The 21,091-nt window shown below is 41.2% G+C and overlaps 1 protein-coding gene across 4 annotated transcripts in view; it reads left to right on the top strand.

Annotated features, from left to right (window-relative positions):
- The window catches only part of disc1 (DISC1 scaffold protein), a 192,315-nt gene that overhangs the window by 138,752 nt on the left and 32,472 nt on the right, over positions 1-21,091 (top strand). For 3 of the 4 annotated variants that reach the window (XR_005943131.1, XM_041188757.1, XM_041188755.1), the window contains one exon: positions 4,981-5,025. The exons of the other annotated variant lie outside the window; for it this stretch is intronic. Coding sequence is in view for 2 of the 3 variants with exons in the window: in XM_041188757.1 (XP_041044691.1) it covers positions 4,981-5,025 (45 nt within the window). In the remaining variant the exon portion in view is untranslated. The remainder of the gene's footprint in view (positions 1-4,980; positions 5,026-21,091) is intronic. 4 annotated transcript variants of the gene reach the window in all.

The raw sequence follows: 21,091 nt of genomic DNA, 5'->3' as shown, positions 1-21,091 counted from the left end.
GTAAGTAGTCATCAAAAGTGCTATCAAGCAGCACTTGCTTAGCAATAAGCTGCTTTCTGAAGCTCACTTTGGGTTCCACATGGACCACTCAGCCTCTGACCTCATTACAGCCTTGGTTCAAACATGGGCGAAACGGCTGAACTCCAGAGGTGAGAATGACTGTCCTTGATGTCAAAGGCAGCATTTGATCGAGTGTGGCATCAGGGAAACTAGCAAAACTGGAGCCAATGGGAATCCAGGGAAAACTCTCCATTAGTTGGAGTCATACCTAGCACAAAGGAAGATAGTTGTGGTTGTTGGAGGTCAATCATCTCAGTTCCAGGACATCACTGCAGGAGTTCCTCAGGGTAGTGTCCTAGGCCCATCCATCTTCTGCAGCTTCATCAATGACCTTTTTTCCATCATAAGATCAGAAGTGGGGATGTTCACTGATGATTGCACAATGTTCAGCACCATTCACAACTCCTCAAATACTGATGTCCAAATGCTGCAGGACCTTGACAATATCCAGGCTTGGGCTGATAAGTGGCAAGTAACATTCATGCTGCTCAAGTGCCAGGCAATGACCATCTCCAACAAGAGAGAATCTAATCCTTGGCCTTTGTCATTCAATGGCTTTACCATATCACTGAATCTCCCACTATCCTGGGGGTTAGCATTTACCAGGAGCCGAGCTGGACTAGCCATGAAAATACTGTGGCAATGAGATCAGGTCAGAGGCTAGGAATCCTGTGGGGAGTAACACACCACCTGACTCCCCAAAGCCCATCCACCATCTACAAAGCACAAGTCAGGAATGTGATGGAATACCCTCCACTTGCCTAGATGAATGCAGATCCAACAGCATTCAAGAAGCTTGACACCATCCAGGACAAAGTAGCCCGCTTGCTTGGCACCCCATCCACAAACATTCACTACCAATGCACAGTGGCAGCAGTGTATACCTTCTCCAAATGATGCATTGCAAGAACTCACTAAGCCTCCTTAGACAGCACCTTCCAAACCCAAAATCACTACCATCTAGAAGACAAGGGCAGCAGACACATGTGAACATCATTACCTGGAGGTTCTCCTTCAAGCCACTCATCATCCTGACTTGGAAGTACATCACAGCTCCTTCACTGTCACTGGGCCAAAACCCTAGAGCTCCCTCCCAAACAGCACTATAGATGTACCTATACCACGTGGACTGCAGTGGTTCAAGAAGGCAGCTCACCACCACCTCCTCAAGGACAGTTAGGGATGGGCAATAAATGCTGGCCTAACCTGCGACGTCCACACTCCATGAATGAATAAAAACAGATTAGTAGAATTTAAATGAGGAAAAAAGAATAATTGCACTTACTCCCAGGTTTCATTATTCATGTGTGAATTTTGGGAAGTGGTAATTTAGGAAAACATCATGAGTAAATGGGGAAGACCAAAAAAAGTAGCAATGTAGAATTCACTATTATTCTTTTCTTAGTCTACATCTTTATAGTAATAGAGTTACGCATATTTTATAAAGAGGAATAAGGTGCAACAGCTGACTTGATGTTCTAAAACCAGTATCTAAAAACATCTCTTCCCATAATGATTTGCATATGCTCTATCCCCTTAACTTATTTTCTTTATTTGCTCATGGGATGTGGGTGTCACTGGCTAGGCCAGCATTTTTTGCCCATCCCTAGTTGCCCTTGTTCAGAGGGCATTTAAGAATCATTCACTCATATAAAGTCATTGAACATGATTACAGTACATTTCAGGCAAAGCCATATAGAATATTAATTTTTATCAAGATACACTGAACACTTTGGGTTCAAATGGAGTTTTGGAAAAACAGAACTTATCATTGCTGTTGTTGTGTTAAGATAGGTTGTGTGCTATGTTTGACAACAGTTCTTTCTCTTCCTTCTGCTGACTTAACTAATAGCCTGCCTCATATTACATACTATTGCATGCCAGTTTTCAATGTATATTCTGCATGGAGATCAGCAGCTTTGTAACTGAACCTTATTTTGACTCTTCTTTCCAACATATTTAGTCGTTTGTGGTAAATACCTGAAGCTTACTTTTTAATTTCCATACCTCTTTCTATGCCCTGCATGGTGTGCAGTGCTCCCTTTATGTCCCTATGAAGGAGAGGCTGACCTTCCCAGTCACCTACTAGATTCCAAGTCAGTGAAGGTGAGAAACTGCAAAAGGTAACTCTACTGCCACCTAGTATTTCTGTAGTAACCAGTTGGGTGCTGTATCAATCTTTAACAGACATTGAATGTAATATTTCTCATACGTGTATATATATTTTTGTTACTTTATTCCTTATTCTCAGGAATAAATCTGCGATCCGGCACTTCCAGTGGAGAAACCATGCTTGAAGGGAGCATGGATTGGATATGGGTCTAGGATAGCATAGCCTTGATTCCCGAACTTATGCTTGCTCTTGGTGTGATTCCCCGCTGGCGGCACGAGATCATAGAATTACGCCTCATAGGAAATAGCACATGCAATGCATGCTAACACTCTTTTGTGTGTTGTTATGTACGTATAATTTATAACTGTGTAGTTGCAGTATGTGTTCTAACAACTGTTACAAGGTACAGGTACTCATTTAATTGAATAATAAATCTTTGGATTGACAGCCTAAATAATTTTTATATACTTTATAGCTCAATCTGTTTTTGTCAGTTATTATGGAAATTTCTGAGGTTATAAGGCAGTAAGAATATATATTAAAAAGGATATAAACTAAGTATGAGCAACAGTATTTATTAACTAGCTAGGTTTACCTGATGTGAACTATATTGTTCAAAGTAATACAAAAGAATCTTGCTGAAAAGAGAGATGTTGCTGAAGCTTTTCATCTTGCACTCATCAAAACAAATGCAAGAATGCCACATTTCAAATGATCAGACCGATTTATACTTGAAGAGAAAAAAGTGCTGATTGGCTATCAAGCCAACTCTGATTGGCGGAGGTGCTGCCTTGGAGGAAGCAGCTGGAAAATATAGGCTCTCCAAGCTCCTGAGTAATTCAAAAAAGGTGCAAGGCTGGAACAGATCCCTTTTGTTTGCAGAGAACAGGTCCTTGTATCTGACTGTATGTCAGTTCTAGCAAGCGTAAATGAGCCATGTTAAGAGCTTGACTATTTATCTTAAATTGATTGTTAGTGCAGCTATTGGTGCACTCAGGTTTGTTTAACAAGTGCTGCCTAATCACAGAATCACATCTAACAATGGATATTTTGTTTTGGGCTTTCAAAGCATGAACTGATTGAGTACAGGTCTGTACTCTGCTTATCATGCAAAACCAAAGGAACAAGTTTGATCAGTCAGTCAACAGTTGGGACATATGGCCTACGTTCTTGGCGTCAGCGCCATGGCAACGCCTCATCCAAGCAGAGTTAACTTGGCAACCAATCAGCACCCTTTTCTCCTGTAGTATAAATTGCTGTGATCTTTTGAAATTTGGCATTCTTATGTTTGTCCTGATGAGTGCAAGAGAAATAACTTTGTCAACATATCTCTTTTCAGCAATATTCAAGTTCTGTACTACCAAGTGACAAAAGAATCTCTAGTTAATCAAGTCAAGAAATAGATGGCTGATCGTAGCCATGACACATTGTTATTACAATTAAGACACATTTCTTTCTTGGAAAAATTATAAAATATGGATACTTTATTGTTTTTTAATAAATATATTAGATAATTATAAAATGGAAAGCCACACCCTTCAAGAACAAACTAATGTGCATATTGTTATGCCTAAAATTTAGAACCATTTAGGGAGTGAAATTGGCCTTGATAACACAAAATGTGTGAAAATGAAGTAGCAGTTTGTTTTACGCCATGCCTGCTTTTTAAAAAAGTCGGGAAATAAAATGGATTGCTAATACACTATTGGCCATTTTGTGCTTCTGTCCAAAACCACCTTAGTGTTAACTAGTGAACTAGTTTAACATATTTAGCAAACAAATTGTAGTCTCAGAACCCTGCATAATTCAAAGAAAAGTAAATGGTTAATCCTGAAACTAGGAAAGTGTCATAAAATAGTGGGTGACAAATTGAAGGGTGGTTTTATGGAGGTCTTATACCATAATTCTGAATAATTCTTATTGCAAGTTATTTGTCTGTTTGATTTGCTGCATACAGTTTTTTGTGTAACGTCTCCAGTATGCATTTACTGTTGCTGCAGTATTGTAAAGTACACATTTATGTTTGCCATTATCTCCACCCTTCATAAAAGCTTAGCTTTCTTTCATTTGGGGACAGGAGACAGAAAAATGATGTTGATTTTTATCATGATGACATTGAATGTAAGTAACACTGATGCAACTAATGTAATTCTATTCTGTCCAAGCAACAAAACAAGGTCTATTAAACTTACTTTTAGGAGAGTGGCCCTTTTAAATAAATGCTCATTCAATGCTTCTGAAATAAGGAGTTTTGAAGCCCACAGTGCCCATATCTACCTTTTGCTGTCCTCCATAATTCTCCAATGGGACAACATGCTCTTGGAACACCCTTCCACCTGTATATTGCCATACTTAACTGTCTTGTGTTCAGTAACTTTCATTACATTGTTATCCCATTATAGTGAAAGAAAAGATAGTAGAAAAACTTTTGTGTTGTCCTAATGCCTTCTAGAAAGCATTATTAGTAGTTACATTTATCATTAAATCACATTGGTAGTTTTCTCTGTGGTACATAGAATGGGGTTTAGTAGGATCCTGAGTCTTATATTCATGCCTGAAACCTTCCCAACCAACAATTTTGTAACTTGACATTGAGACATTTCTTTGTGATATTCACTGTTGAAGTTATATCTCTTACGTAGTTACATAGATAAACTTAAAATTTCCTTTGCAAATTACTTTCACTTAGATTTGGTACCCTTGTTTCTTATTTATTAATACTACTGGTGTGTGCTTTTTAGATTATAATTGATGTAAACTTCTTGCACCATCTACATATTTAACTGGCATTTATATTCATTTCTTAGGTATCAATTAAGTGTTCTTTTAACATCAAGGATACACAGTCAGAGGTGAGTGTTTACAAGTTCATTCTGTAGCTTGTGGTGTGGCACAAATAGAAGAGGAAAAGGCCCATTTTCTAATGTGCATTCTGAAGGCATAGAATGCAATATTTAAAGAGCTGCGCTATGCTGTTTTCCTAACAATCCCAAAGTTCTATTCTTGTTGATTACACGTAAATTTTGGTGTTAGGTTTATGCTTCTTTGTGATGATTTGAAGTTATTGTCAGTGATTATCCAAATGGAATCCCTTGTCTGTCATGGTCCTAGGAATAATTCCTGCCTGGACACAGCATCAGTGATACATAGGGCTCAAGGATAGGAATCTAGAGACTGCTGCTAAAGAAACCTTCCCCCGCAGTCAGGTATCTGATTAAGAAGTAGGCAATCAGGGCAAGAAAGACTTCCTACCCTGCCTTGCCTATCTTTTTTAAGAAAAAATTTAAATCATTTACCTTTTGTCTCTTCTGGGCCTGTTTTGCTTCCTTAGCGAGGCCACCAGCATGCACTGACATTGCAGCATAAAAATTAAAATAGCATTGTGGTCTGAGGTCATCAGGGCTCAACCATTGCATTTTAATGAAGTGTTTGCTTGGCTGCGGTAAAGGGCTACCTGCCTCCTAAAAGCCGAGAGTTAAAGTACTGCCTACTGTGATTCTTGTGTCAAAGCTTTAGGGCAAGAGTCGGCCTCTATTTTAACCTATGCACACCTCATTCTCATAAGGAATGGGAGAGTTAAAATCAGCCCTTGAGTATTTTCTATATGTTATTTTAAACATTAAATATTGCTGTTGACCATTATTTTTGCCCTCCTTAAAGAAAACATTTAAGACATTGAATGCTGAAGTTGGCTCACTCTGGCTTTCGGGTGCAGCAACCATGATTCATGGCCTGTCCATGCTGGTTCCATTGCAGGTGGTCAGCATATAAAGTTCCTGCTGGCACCTTGTCACCATGATTGAAGTGCAAAGCTGAGCATCTGTCATGCTGCTAACTGGCTGGCTGTGTAATGCAGTTGGGGGGGTACAAAAGAATGTGCAAAGCTAGTACATGTACCAGCTAACCTTCAGCTTTTAAAGTCTGTCTGCCCCTCTTAAAGGAAAGCTGCATAATTGAACTGAAGGCTGACAAGAAAGAACTTTGAAACATTGAAGGTCAAGACAATAGCCACATCAGGCAAGCAAGAGGCCTTCAAGATTTAATGACGCTACAATGAAGGCACTCGTGACCTAGAAGAGTCCAGAAGAAAGGCCGTGTATCTGGGAGGAGCAAGGGGATCCTCACATAGCAGCTTCTGAAGCGAGTGGGAGCACTTGACAAAGGCAGTGAATGTCTTGGCTTAGTTTTGAGGACCTGGCAGCAGTGCTGCAAGCGGTATAATGATATTGGATACAATGGTCAAGGCTAGTGAATGTATCCTGAAATGACATCACATATGCACCACGCCACCAACCTCTGCAATTACTCAGTGCACCACATTCCATCTCTCATGCAGCAGTACTCACTAACACTCAGAATTCATGCCTTACTTTCACATACTCTGCTTCATCCACACACACCTTCCAGCTATGCCTGCTTCACACACATCTCTCATTGTCTCACATATTTAGATTTGGCAGGAATATTATCCAAAGTGCAGCACAAGAACCAACATTCTGCCCCCTCTCGCAGGAGAAGGTAGCCTATTACATCACTGAGACTCAAAAGCAGGAGAGCAGGCACCACTCCATCCCCTGAATCTCCTCAAGGAGATGGTCCTTAGAATCATGGTACTGGCATCAACAAGCCATGGCATCAGTGCTGCTGAGTCCAACCAAGCTGATGGCAAGTGACTGCCTTATGCCCATTTCAACTTGCTCCTCACTCTCATCCTGAGATGTGGAATGAAGTGAGAACTGCAGGCTGTGACCATCAACCTTCTTCCCTCCCCACCCCATTCTCCTCACCTCTTCCTCTTCTGCTATGCTTTCAAGTATCTTAGAACTTCCAATTAGACAGCCTCAGTGTAGGAAGGAAGAAAAGGAAGATCAACCCCATGACAATTATGAAGAGGCACTGTCACTTAATATCACAATCCCAGCTCAGATACTAGCACTATGTCTACCTGATAGGTTAGACTGGTGTCAGGATTTTCGCATGGTGAGTAACCAGGCACAAGTGGTCTGCAGCCAGGCCAGGGGGAAAGGGTAACTTGTATGCCAGCTCCCCAGCAGTTGCTGACGGGTCCTACTACAGGGTCTCAAATGAGGATTTCATTGGGATAGCCTATAGAAGAAGGGTGCTTGGTGCATTGCCAGGCCTGTCAGATGGCCTTCTGTCATTGTCAAGGAACATGGAAGATTCCGGCTCCAGTATGGCAGAGAGCATCACGCAGAGCTTGGAGTTTATTTTTTCCACCATGGAAGTGGTGTCCAATTCATGATTACACGAGTAGAGCCAGCTTTGATAGAGTGTCTGGTGACCACTGATCAGTGCCCCCTGCAGCACAGGGGGAAGCCATGCAAGCTCAGGCTGAAGTCATGAGATCCATTCTTGGTGCCATGCCAGCTCAGTTTGCTGCTATGCAGGCTTAGCCTTCTGCCATCATTGTTGCAGATCTCAGTGTTCAAATGGACAAGAAGACTCTCAACAGTCCAGCAATCTGCCGTCCTTGCTAGGATTGTGGAGGTGCCTTCTTTAGGAGTAGAGCAATGAAGTCATGAAGGATGAATGTGCTAACCTGTCTCAGGATGACAGCTTTTGTGCTCTCACTACCACCACTCTGCTAGTGCCTTGTTGTTGCTCCTAAGCCAGCTAGTCGAGAAGATGCTGTTAAAGGAGGGCACTCAAGGGCATCATGCAAGGTCATCTGCAGTATCTCCCACTAAAAGGGATTGCTCAAAGGTGAATAGTTAATTTTTGTTTGTATAATTAGCTGTGGTGATGGATAAAGATATGTGAAGTCTTTTGTTATGGGCTTTTATTGTTGGATGGTGGCCAGGGGAATGCTGTGATGAGGTTTGGGAAGTTGTCTCAGTGAATGCAGAGCCTCAAAATCTGCTCCCTCTCAACCCATTCAGTTAGTCAGGTCCAGTATACTTACATCCTCCTCTTCCTCCTCTCAAGATGGCCTCCAGATCCCAGAGGTAATGGTTGTGCCCGCCTAATGATGATGTGGAGGACGCTGACCATCACAAAATTCAAGGCCCTTACTAGCTATACTGCAGTACTTCTCCCTAGCAGTCAAGGCAGTGGAACCCTTGATGGATGGAGCCTTTTATCGAGAACCTTCATCCTCCGCACTCCCCAAAGCTTGCCCTTCTTCCTCCTCCACTCCATGTACTAGTCGCGTTGCAGACCAGGAGGCACTTCAACTGCCCCATACTTCCTTTGCCCTCCCTGACTGTAAGCACCAACTGCCGAACTCCAACAATCAAGCACATTGCTTCCACAAATTTAGCCTTAGCAAAGGTAAGTTAACAGCACCTCACCTATAACTTGTTGAGTGTCCCTTTAAACCTCACTGATGCAGAGCACATCTTGCAGCTTAGAGTTCTTTGTTTGCAAAGTCACACACAAACTCATGGCCTGGACCTGTATGATTGAAATTAAGTACTTTGGTATTGCATTAGCCAAGTATGGCTGTGTGACGTCAGAATAGCACTCCTTCACAGACTTCCAATACATAGTGGATACGCCCACCGTGGTTGTCCTTCTCGAGAGATGGGCCATGCACGAAGCAGCTCGCCATGCTGTGGGCCCCAGCAAAATACTGCTAGGCCTCTGTCAGAGATAAGAGTTACATTTCATGGGACACTGGCACCAGTATTGGAAAAAAAAACTGTACTGTTGGGATGAACTCCACCTGAAACAGGCTTGAACCAGGCCCTAGCTGAAAGGATAAATAGGACAGTAACAAGGATTTAAACTAGTAAATATGGAGGGACAGGGGGGATCAGATGGAAAAAGTAGTATGAATAATAGTTTAAAACAAAACAAAAGGGAAGAGAGTAGATTAACAGTCAGAAATTGTGCTTCAGACAATATAGTTTAAGGGGAAACTAAAAGATGTGAAATGATTAAACCAGGGGAGAGAAATAAAAAACATGTATGTAAAACATTAGAGCCAGTGGACAGATTAGGGTGCATGACCCAAGCAACTGTTCTTTATATAAACACAAATTCAACTTGGAGGGTATAACATGGTAGCCATTATTGTTATGACACAGCCGTTGGTAAAGGCTGAGAAGGAAACTTGAACAACTGTCATAACCTATATCTTCAATTGGTATGTTTGAGATGCAGCTCTGAATTCAGGAATAAGACCACCGAGCCTCACGAAGTTTTTTTTACATAAAACTAGATTAAACATTTATTAATTCAACAACAAATTAAACACATACACATGCCGACAAATTACTACCATAATAACTTTTAAACAAATGCCCAAATTAATCACTCCCAGGTATATCTTTACCAGGGCAACAATAACCCATAAACTTTAAACAGACACCAGGCAAAGCACATTTGACCTTACAAACTCAAAATAAAGTTCCTTGCAATTTGGTTCCTTTGCAGACACAGTTGTAGGCTTACACGCTGGTTAGATCTTAAATGCCTCTGACTTGCACTCACAAACTCCTTTCTGTTTATACCTAGCTTTCCCTTTGAATGTAAATTTTCCATTGTTTCATTAGGCTTTTAATGTCATGTTGTCTAACAATAACATTTTTATCCCACTAATTTTATTAGTAATATAAACACATTGCTTGGTGTATCCCAACCAGATGCAAGATTTTATCCATTCTTTTGAACTTGTTTGTTCAATAAATGCAAATTTACACTTTATCTTCTCCTCCTTAGGTTTATCTAAGTAACATCTCAAAACCACTATGCATCAAAGCACGCAGACTAGCTAGCTTTAATCCAATTAAGACACACACACAGACACTACTAAACTTTTTTTTTAAAAATAATTTCCAGTAACATTATAGACATTAATATTTCTTCATGACAATTACTGAGATATGGCTGCAAGATGGGCAGAACTGAGAACTAAGCATACCAGGTTATCACAGAATCAAAGAATTGTTACAGAACAGAAGAGGCCACTTGGCTTGTCCTGTCTGCACCAATGCCATTCCCCTGCCTTCTCCCTGTAACCCTGCACATTCTTCCTTTTCAGATAATAATCTCACTCCCTCTTAAATGCCTCAATTGAACCTGCCTTTATCACACTCACAGGCAGCGCATTCCAGATCTTGACCACTCGCTGCATGAAAAAGCTTCTCCTCATAGCTCCATTGCTTCTTTTGCCCATTACCTTAAATCAGTGCTCTCTCATTCTCGATCCTTCCAGTGGGAATTTTTTCCTAAATACTCTGTCCATGCAGACCACTCATGTTTTTGAATACATCAGCAAATCTCTTCTCAACCATCTCTTCTCTAAGGAAAACAAACCCAACTTTTCCAATCTATCAACGTAACTGAAGTTACTCATCCCTGGGACCAATCTCGTGAATCGTTTCTGCTAATGCCTTCACATTTTTCCTAAAGTGTTGTGCCCAGAACTGGATGCAATATTTTAGTTGAGACCAAAGCAATGTTTTATACAAGTTTAACATAGCCACCTTGCTCTGGTGCTCTATGCCCCTATTAATAAAACCCAGGATACTGTATGCTTTATTAACCTCACTCTCAACTTGTCCTGCCCCTTCAATGACTTACGCATATGTACACCAGGTCCCTCATCTGATCCTGCACCCCCTTTAGAATATCTTTCTCTTTGCTCTTCCTACCAAAATGAATCACTTAACAGTTGAATATCATCTGCCACTTGTCTGCCCATTCCACCAATTTTTCTGTGTCCTTTTGAAGTTGTAGACTATCATGGTTCACAATGCTTCCAAGTTTTGCAACATCAGAAAATTTTGAAATTGTGTGCTCTACACCAAGGTCTAGGACATCAATATATGTCAGGCAGAGCAAGGGTCCCAACGCTGATCCTGGGGAGCTCTATTACAACCTTTCCTCCAGGTTGATAAACATCCATTAACCACTACTCTGTTTCCTGTCACTCAGCCAATTTCCTATCCATGGTGCCACTGTCCCTTTTATTCCATGAGCTATAACTTTACTCACAAGTATATTGTGCGGCACTTTACTAAATGCCTTCTGCAATTCCATGAACACCACATCAACAGCATTACCCTCATCAACCCTCATCAAAAAACTCCAAGTTAGTTAAACACTATTTTCCCTTAAGAAATCCATGCTGGCTTTCTTTAATTAACCCACATTTACCCATATGATAATTAATTTTGTCCCAAGTTATTGTTTCTAGAGGTTTCCCAACCACCGAAGTTAAACTGACTTGCTAGGCTTGTCTTCACATATTTTCTGAACAAGTGTGTAACGTTTGCAATTCTCCAGTTCTCTGGCACCACCCCTGAATCTAAGGAAGGCTGGAAAGTCATGGCCAGTGCCTCCGCAATTTCCGCTGTCACTTTCCTCAGTATTCTGGGATACATGTCATTCGGTCCTGGTGCCTTATCAATTTTCAGTATGGAAAGTCTATCCAGTACTCCCTTAAAGGTATTTTAAACCTTTCAAGTGTCAGAATTATCTCCTCTTTCCTCATGACCTGCCCAGCATCTTGTTCCTTGCTATAAATAGATAGCCAAGGAAACCTCCTGCTGATTACCAGGTACTGTTCCCCCCCTCAGCTGATGAATCAGTACTCCTCCATGTTGAACACCACTTGGAGGAAGCACTGAGGGTGGCAAGGGTGCAGGATCTACCCTGGGTGGGACATTTCAATGTTCATCACCAAGAGTAGCACGGCACAGACCTAGTTGGCCGAGTCCTACAGGACATAACTGCTAGGATGGGTCTGCAGCAGGTGGTGAGGGAACCAAGAGGAGGGAAAAACAGTCTTGACCTCTCATCCTAACCAACTTGCCTGTAGCAGATGCATCTATTCATGACAATATCGGTAGGAGTGACCACCGCACAGTCCTTGTGGAGACTAAGTCCCGCCTTCACATTGAGGAACACCTTCCGTCGTGTTGTGTGGCCACGCTAAATGGGATAGATTTCGAACAGATCGAGCAACTCAAGGCTGGGTATCCATGAGGCGCTGTGAGCCATCAGCAGCAGCAGAATTGTAATCTGTAATCTCATGGCCCAGCATATCCCCCACTCTATCATTACCACCAAGCCAGGGAATCAGCCCTGGTTCAATGAAGAGTGCAGGAAGGCATGCCAAGGGCAGCACCAGGCATACCTAAAAATGAGTGTTAGTCCTACAACACAAGAGTACTTGCATGCCAAACAGCATAAGCAGCAAGTGATAGACAGAGCTAAGCAATTCCACAACCAACGGATCGGATCTAAGCTCTGCAGTTGTGCTATATCCAGGTGTGAATGGTGGTGGACAATTAAATAATTCAGTGGAGGAGGAGGCTCCACAAGTATCCCCATCCTCAATGATGGAGGAGCCCAGCACTTCAGTGCATAAGGTAAGGCTGAAGCATTTGCAACAATCTTCAGTCAGAAGTGCTGAGTGGATGATTCATGTCGGCCTCCTCTGGAGGTCCCTAGCATCACAGATGCCAGTCTTCAGCCAATTTGATTCACTCCACATGATATCAAGAAATGGCTGAAGGCACTGTGTACTGCAAAGGCTATGGGCCCTGACAATATTCCAGCAATAGTACTGAAAACTTATGCTCCAGAACTTGCCGTGCCCCTGGCCAAGCTATTCCATTACAGCTACAACACTGGCATCTACCAGGCAATGTGGAAAATTGCCCAGGTATGTCCTATTCACATGAAGGAGGACCAGTCCAACCCAGCCAATTACCACCTCATCAGCCTACTCTCGATTATCAGTAAAGTGATGGAAGGGGTCATCGTCAGTGCTATCAAGTGGCACTTTCTTAGCAATAACATGCTCACTGACACTCAATTTGGGTACTGCCAGGGCCACTCAATTCCTGACTTCATTACAGCCTTGGTTCAAACATGGACAAAACAGCTGAACTCCAGAGGTGAGGTGAGAATCACTGCCCTTTACATCAAGGAGGCATTTGACTCAGTGTGGCATGAAGGAGCCCTAGCAAAACTGGAGTCATTGGGAATCAGGGGAAACTCCACTGGCTGGAGTCATACCTAGCACAAAGGAAGATGGTTGTGGTTGTTGGAGGTCAAACATTTCAGTTCCAGGACATCACTGCAGGAGTTCCTTAGGGTAGTGTCCTAGGCCCAACCATCTTCAGCTGTTTCATCAATAACCTTCCATCATAAGATCAAAAGTGGGGATGTTTGCTGATGATTGCACAATGATCAGCATTATTCATCATTCCCCAAATACTGAAGCAGTCCATGTCCAAATGCAGCAAGACCTGGACAATATCCAGGCTTGGGCTGACGAGTGGCAAGTAACATTTGTGCCACAGAAGTGCCAGGTAATGACCATCTCCAACAAGAGAGAATCTAATCATCGCCCCTTGACATTCAGTGGCATTACCATCACTGAATTCCCCCAGTATCAGCATCCTGGGGGTTACCATCGGCCAGAAACTGAATTGGACTAGCCTTATAAATACTGTGTCTACAAGAGCAGGGCAGAGGCTAGGAATCCTGCGGCAGGTAACTCACCTCTCAACTCCCCATAGTCCACCATCTACAAAGCACAAGTCAAGAGTGTGATGGAATACTTTCCACTTACCTCGATGAGTGCAGCTCCAACAACACTCAAGCTTGACACCATCCAGGACAAAGCAGCATGCTTGATTGGCAATCCTCCCACAAACATGCATTCCCTCCACTAGCGGCGAACAAGATGCACTGCAGAAACTCACAGGGCTCCTAAGGCAGCACCTTCCAAACCCACAAACCCTATCATTTAGAAGGACAAGGGCAGCAGATAGATGGGAATACCACCACCTGGAAGTTCCCCTCCAAGCCACTCACCATCCTGACTTGGAAATATATCACTGTTCCTTCACTATTGCTGAGTCAAAATCCTGTAACTCCCTCCCTAATAGCACTGTGGGTGTACCACAGGGACTCTAGCGGTTCAAGAAGACAGCCCACCAGCACCTTCTCAACGGCAGTTAGGGATGGGCAATAAGTGCTAGCCTAGCCAGTGATGATCACATCCCAGAAATGAATAATAGAAAAAAAATTATATCTCTGCCTTGCCTCTACGCCGAAATCCCCTTTATTGGTCCCTAATTGCTCCACTCCTTCTTGTACCACTGTTTTACTATTTATATGCCTATCAAAGACTTTAGAATTCCCTTTTATGTTAGCTGCTGGTCTCTTTACTTCTCTTTGCCTTTATACTTCCTCTCTGAAACTTCTGTGTTTGGCCTGGTTCCTGGTTGTATTGTCCACCTGACATCTGTTATAAGCACAATTTTTCTTCTTTGTCTTAATCTCTATTTCTCTTGTCATCCAGTGAGCTCTATATTTGTTTGCCCTACCTTTCTCGTTTGTGGGAATATACCTTGCCTGTGCTCAAACTATCTCCTTTACAGGCAGCCCATTGACCAGATGCTGTTTTGTCTGCCAGCATTTGATTCTGATTTCCACAGCGTTATCACAGCACAGAAGGAGGCCATTGCCCCTATCAAGTCCATGCTAGCTCTCTGTAGAGCAATCCAGTATCCAGTCACTCTCATCCCCCCCCACCACCCCGATTCCTGTAGCCTTCAGATGCCTATTCACCTTCCTTTTGAAGTTACCAATTGTCTCCTTCTCAGCCAGCAACTTCCAAGTCTGTTATATGTTGGGAATAACTTATAAAGAGAGACAGACACCTAGATGGCTAGCTTACATGTTTGATCTGGGCCAGACACATTGTCACCCCAATGAAATTGGCTTTCGCCCAGTTAATTATACTTACTCTGGATTGTTCCTTGTTCTTTTCCAGAGCCAACCTAAATCTTATGATACAATGATCACTGTCCCCTTATAAGGTTTACAGAAAAGATAGGGAAAGTGGTAGAGGGGAGGAGTAGCTTTAGTGATTAAGGATGAAATAACTTCCATGGTAAAAGGATATAATAAGAAATGAGCAGTAGAGAGTTTGAGTAGAATTAAGCATTTATTATCAGTTCAATGTATTGTTTGAAAGGGAGAAATTCAAAACAGCTGCTGAGGTTCTAGATTTAGATATGGCTAATTTCAGACATGGAATGAGAGAAACTGTCCACAGTCAACTGGGAAAAGCTGTTTATGGGTAAAATGACAGAAGATCAATGGGAGGTGTTCAAAAAGAGTTTGATATGATAGAAGTTTATGCCCCAAAGGGGCAAGGGACAGGTTGAGGTATTAAATGAATACTTTGCCAAAGAAACAGCTATTGATGACTCAAGAGGTAAAGAAAATCTGTAACTAGGTACATTTCAACAAGAGGGAAAAGTCGAGGAATCAAAGCCAGGGCACCTTGGATTACAAGGGAGATAGGAAAAAAGAGGATGTATGATGCATGACTGATGAATTCTTCAAGTGAGAACCAGAATACAATAAGTTGAGAGAGGAAGTGTAGAGGAAAATAAGACTGGCAAAGAGAGAATATGAGAATAAAATTGTCATTAACATAAAAAGGAACCCAAAACTCATCCATTGGGATCTAAATGGAAAGCAGGCAGTAAGAGGCAGGGTGGATCCTGTTAGAGACAAAGAGGATGATATATGCTTAGAAACACAGAGTAAGGCTGGAATTGTTAATAAGCACTCTCTATCAGTGTTTATTAAGTAAGAAGATGCTGACAAAATATCAGTAGAAACGGAAATGTTAGAGGTAATGAATGGAGTAAAAACTGATATGCAGGATGTACTGGAACGGTTGGTTATACTTAGAGTTGATAATTATTCTGGTCCAGGTGGCTTGCATCCTCAGTAGCTAAAGGAAAAGGGAATGGAGATAATGGAAGGGATTGCCATTATTTTCCAATCTTCCTTAGATATAAGGGAGATGCCAGAGGATTGGAAAGTGGCAAATGTGACACCTGTTCAAGAAAAAATGTAAGGGCATTCCTCGTAGCAACAGGCTGGTCAGTTTAACATCTGTGGTTCAGTAAGGTTTTATAAACAATAATTAGGGTAAAGCTGACCAGGCACTTGAAGAGGTTTGCATTAATTAAAGAGAGCCAGGATGGATTTGTAAAAGATAGATCATTTTTCACAAATTTAATTGAATTTATTTATAAAGGACAGAGAATGTTGATGAAGGGAATGCAGTGGATGTTGTCTGTATGGATTTTAAGAAAGCATTTGACAAAGTACTACACTCTAGACTGGTTACCAAAACTGATGCTCATTGGATAGGATGGTGTCAACTTGGATAAAATATTGGCTTGAGGACAGAAAACAGCAAGTCATGGTAAATGGTTATTTTTCAGAGCAGAGAATGGTAGACCATGTTGTTCTTCAAGGTTCACTGTTATGACCACTGTTTTTTGATATATGTAAATTACTTGGATATTGGAATACTTAATAAAATTTCAAAATTTACCAATGATACCAAACTTGGAGGTATGACAGATAGTGAGGATGGTACCAAATCACCTGCAATAGGAGGACATTGATGGCAAGGGAATAAGTAGAGTTATAGAATGAGGACCTAAAAAAAGTGGTTAAACATAAAATGAGAGAAAATCATATTAAAAATAAGTTAAAATATCTGTATAGTAACGCACACACAGGCCCAAAATTTTGCAAAGCCACAAGGGCTCTGAGCCTTATCCAAAATGGTGTCAGAGCCCAAAAAAGAAGTCCCGCCCTTTCCAGCACCCACCATATTCACCGGGGAAGGTGGAGGAGTGGACAGGGTTGGGACGTATTTCGTACACCTGATGTTCAGAGGCAGTGGCACATTTATAAGTGCAACTGCCTTCAAACAGGAGTAATTTTGGTCACCTAGTTTTCTGAAACACAACTCGAGGGCTTTACAAATTTGATTGAAAGTTATGTGGAGAGGTCAGGTACCCTTTGGGAGAGGTCATGTATTCCTTTAGGATTGTTAAGAGTAGACATGAATATGCATAAAAAGTGGGTGAGGTCTGTAGAACTGTCAAGTCGTCATTTAAATCTCCTGCCCTTTAAATTTAGAAAAACACAGCTAGCCTGCATTTGGAGAAAAAAAACCAATGCTTGCATTTTCAATAGATGTTTGATGACATAAACCTGAGTGCTATTATTATATTATTTCTGCTTGACTGCTTCCACAACCTATCATTATCAAAGTGGGGAACCTGTAAGTTCACAGTTTGATTGACAGCTCCAAGTGGTATAGAGAGATTAGATATCTTTGATGTTGGACTATGAATACAAATGTTTATTTTTAATAAGTGATTTAAGTGCTTGAGGAAATTAAATGTATTGAATGGGCTTTTATCAATGAGTTTTTTTAAATATAACGCCTGTGATAGATACTTAGAACTATTTTATTTCATCTTACCATGGCTCCTGAGGTCTGACCATGGTGGATACTGGGTGAGTTGGCATGGAGAGTGTAGGGCATAGGGTGGGGGGCATGGATAGGCATGAGTTGATACTGAATTGGTATAGGGGCTATAAAGGGCCATGGGGATGGGTAGAGAGGCATAGGTTGGCATGGAGGGTATGGGGTGGGTATGGGGCATAGGTTAGCATGGAGGGTGTGAGAGGCCATGGGGATGGGTGGGGGAGCATAAAGTGGCAAGAGTTGGCATGGATGGGGTATGAGGAGTTGGGTGTGAGAGCTATAGGCTGTTTTTTATTATACTGTTATTATTACAATTTGGACAAAGTCCCAGAGCACCAAGGTGTGTCTTTTAAACAGCCTGCTTCTGCACACAGCAGCCCTTGTGGCTGCCTCCAAACTGTTTCCAGGGGCGTTGGCCTGACTTCAGTTAGCTAGCGTCCCCCCAGAATGAAAATCTGGTGGCTGGGGGCAGTTTATCCAAAGTTGGGTTTGTGGAATGGGAAAATTTCCCAACTCTGTGCACCTGACTTGGGAGAAAAAATTAGGGCCACAGTGTCTAAATAAAACAGGGGAGCTGGAGGCAATCATGCATTGGGAGGAACCAAACATTGTAGTGATTACTGGGAGAGACTACAGAAAAATCAGGACTGGAAGTTCAACATTGCAGGATATAACATATTTAGAAAAGATAGGGAAGGTGGAGTAGCAATATTATTCAGGGTAACATAATAGTAGTAGAAAAAATAAATGCAGCTATCAGCAAGACAGGAATGGAATCCATATGGATAAAAATGAAAGACAATAAAGTATCCATCGCACTAATAGGTGTAGTCTACAGATTACCTAATAGTGGAAGGGCAGTGGAGGAAGAAATATGCAGAGAAATTAAGAAGTTGAATAAAAAACATGGAATAATAATCATGGGGGATTTCAACTGCCCTGATACTAATTGGACAAAATAATTAGGTAAAGTGGATAAGGGAATTGAGTTCCTACAGGTTCCTTTCTAACCCAATATGTAAAAAGCTCAACAAGCGAAGATTTGTATTTGAATCTAGCAACAGGGAATGAATCAGAGCAGATAAAAAAGGGGAATACCTAGGAAACAGGGGCCATATATAATTTGCTTTAAGATGATAATAGAGAAGGACATAAGTATGACAAAAATCTAGTTACTAGATAGGAGAAAAGCTGATTTTTGAGCCTGTGAATAGAATTTCGGAAAATAAAATGGGCAACTATATTGGCAAATAAGTAAAATAACAATGTGAAACATTTAAAATTCTGTTCAACAGAGTGCTGGAAAAATAAATTCTGCCATAAGGAAAGACTAAACTAAACACTAGGGGAACTCCATGGATGAATAAGGACATCAGGGAACAGCTGAAGGTTAGGTTCAATACATAGATTAAGTACATAGCCAGCAGAGAAGTACAGGATAAGAGAGAATACAAAGAGATTAGGAGAGAAGTAAAAAAAGGTAGATGGACAAGTATGAAATTAATTTATCAAGGAAAGTAAAACAAAATAGTAATATATTCCACAGGTATATGATGAGAATTGGATCATTAAGGGATAGCCAGGATAATACTGCAGATAATGATAGAAAGATGCAGAAGTAGTAATTATTTTGCTTTGCTATTTACAAGCGAGATGGAACATGTAGACATGACATTGAAGGATGAGATGAGCAATGAGATAAGTTCATTTAAAATTATAAAATAATAAAGAACAAACTAAAACTCAATGAGGATAAAACCCCTGGTCCAGATGGATTTTAAAAGAATCGAGGAAAGAGATAGCAGAGGCATCACTACTCATATTTAATAATTTGTTAGAAAAAATTTTTGGTGGCAGAGTACTGGTGGATAGCTAGTGTAATTCCTGTATTTCAGAAGAGGGACAGAACATGTCCAGGGAATTATAGACCAGTCAATTTAACATTAGCGGTCAGAAAAATAATGGAATCCTTATTAAAGGAGAGAGTAGAAGAACATCTAGAAATGAGGATTATAGTAATAAATAGTCAGCATGGATTTCAAAAGGGGAGATCTTGCTGCTTCAACCTTATTGAATTTTTTGAAGAGCTAACAAGGAGAGCAGACAATGGTAATGTAATTTATCTGGACTTTCAAAAGGCTTTTGATATGGTGCCCCACAATAGACTAATGAATGAGGTCAGAGAATGTGGAGTCAGGGACGTGTGGAAGAAAGGATTGCTAACTGGCTTCAAGACAGAAAGCAGAGAGTGGGAGTAAAGGGTAGTTATTCAGAGTGGCAGAAGGTGGGAAATGGTGTTCACAATTTACATTAACAATGTGGACTTTGGAATCAAAACACAATTTCTAAATTTATGGATTGCACCAAATTGGGTTGGGAGAATTGTCAATACTCGGAGGATTGCAACAGATTGCAGGAGGTCATTACTTAATTGCAGAATGGACAAATAATTGGCAAATGAAGTTCAATACAGATAAATGTGAGGTACAATTTGGTATAAAGAATAGGGAGGTCTCTTATTACTTGTCATATAGAGGTTTTAACTAATTTTTAGAAGGATTTGCTCTTTTTAGACTCCAATTCTTTAACTCCATTTATTCCCTTGCCATCCGTGTCCTCCCTTATTTCATTTCCTATGTTCGCCTGCCCTGTTCTGTTTACATTTAGGCTGCCTACATTTTTTGTACATCCCTCCCTTCCTCTTACTGGCTTAAAGCCTTTTGCCACCTCCCTACGAATCCTTTTCGGCAGGACACTCATCACATCCTGGTTCAGATGGAGCCCATCCCATTGGTGCAACTCCTCCCTGTCCCAAAACTGTTGCCAGTGTCCCATCAAAAAGAACCCTCTTTCCCACCCCAGATGCCACATCTTAATTCTCCTGATCTGTCTGCGCCTATGTCAATCTGCTTGAGCAATAATCCAGAAATTGTTACCTTCGAAGTCTTGCTTTTTAATTTAGAGCCTAACTCCTGATACTCTTTCAGTAGGTCCTCTTCCTATGTTGTTTGTCCCATCATGGACCATGACAACTGGGTTTACCCTCTCCCTTTCCAGGTTCCTCTCCAGCCATTGTGAGATATCCCTTACCCTGGCACCTGGTAGGCAACGCTGCCTTCGGGATTCTCGTTCTTGGCTGCAGTGGACACTATCTGTCCCCTTAATTAAAGAGTCTTCTTAGATCATGGAATAGAAAGACACATATCCAGATTTGTCAATGATGCAAAGATAGGCAGGATTATGGAGTGCTGAAGGAAGTATAAAATTACAAAAGAGTTATCAAAAGATTAAGTGAATGGGAAAATCCGTGGCAAATGCATTTCAATGTAGCCAAACTTGAGGTCATCCACTTCGGACCTAAACCTAATAGAAAGGGGTTATTTCTGAATGGTGCAAAACGAGTAACAGTGAAGATCCAAAAAGACTTGGGTGTTCAGATACATAGATCATTAACATGTCATGAACAGGTACAGAAAATAATCAAAATAATCTAATGGTATGCTGGTTTTTATATCTAGAGGACTGGAATACAAGGTGATGGAAATCAAGTTTCAGCTATACAAAGCTGTGGTTAAATTACTCCTGGAGTACTGAGCACTGTTTTGGGCAACACATCTTGG

Source organism: Carcharodon carcharias, chromosome 5 (genome assembly GCF_017639515.1).
Source record: "Carcharodon carcharias isolate sCarCar2 chromosome 5, sCarCar2.pri, whole genome shotgun sequence".
Lineage (NCBI taxonomy): Eukaryota > Metazoa > Chordata > Chondrichthyes > Lamniformes > Lamnidae > Carcharodon > Carcharodon carcharias.
Note: the sequence above shows the minus strand (reverse complement) of the source record. Positions and strands in the feature narration are given on the sequence as shown.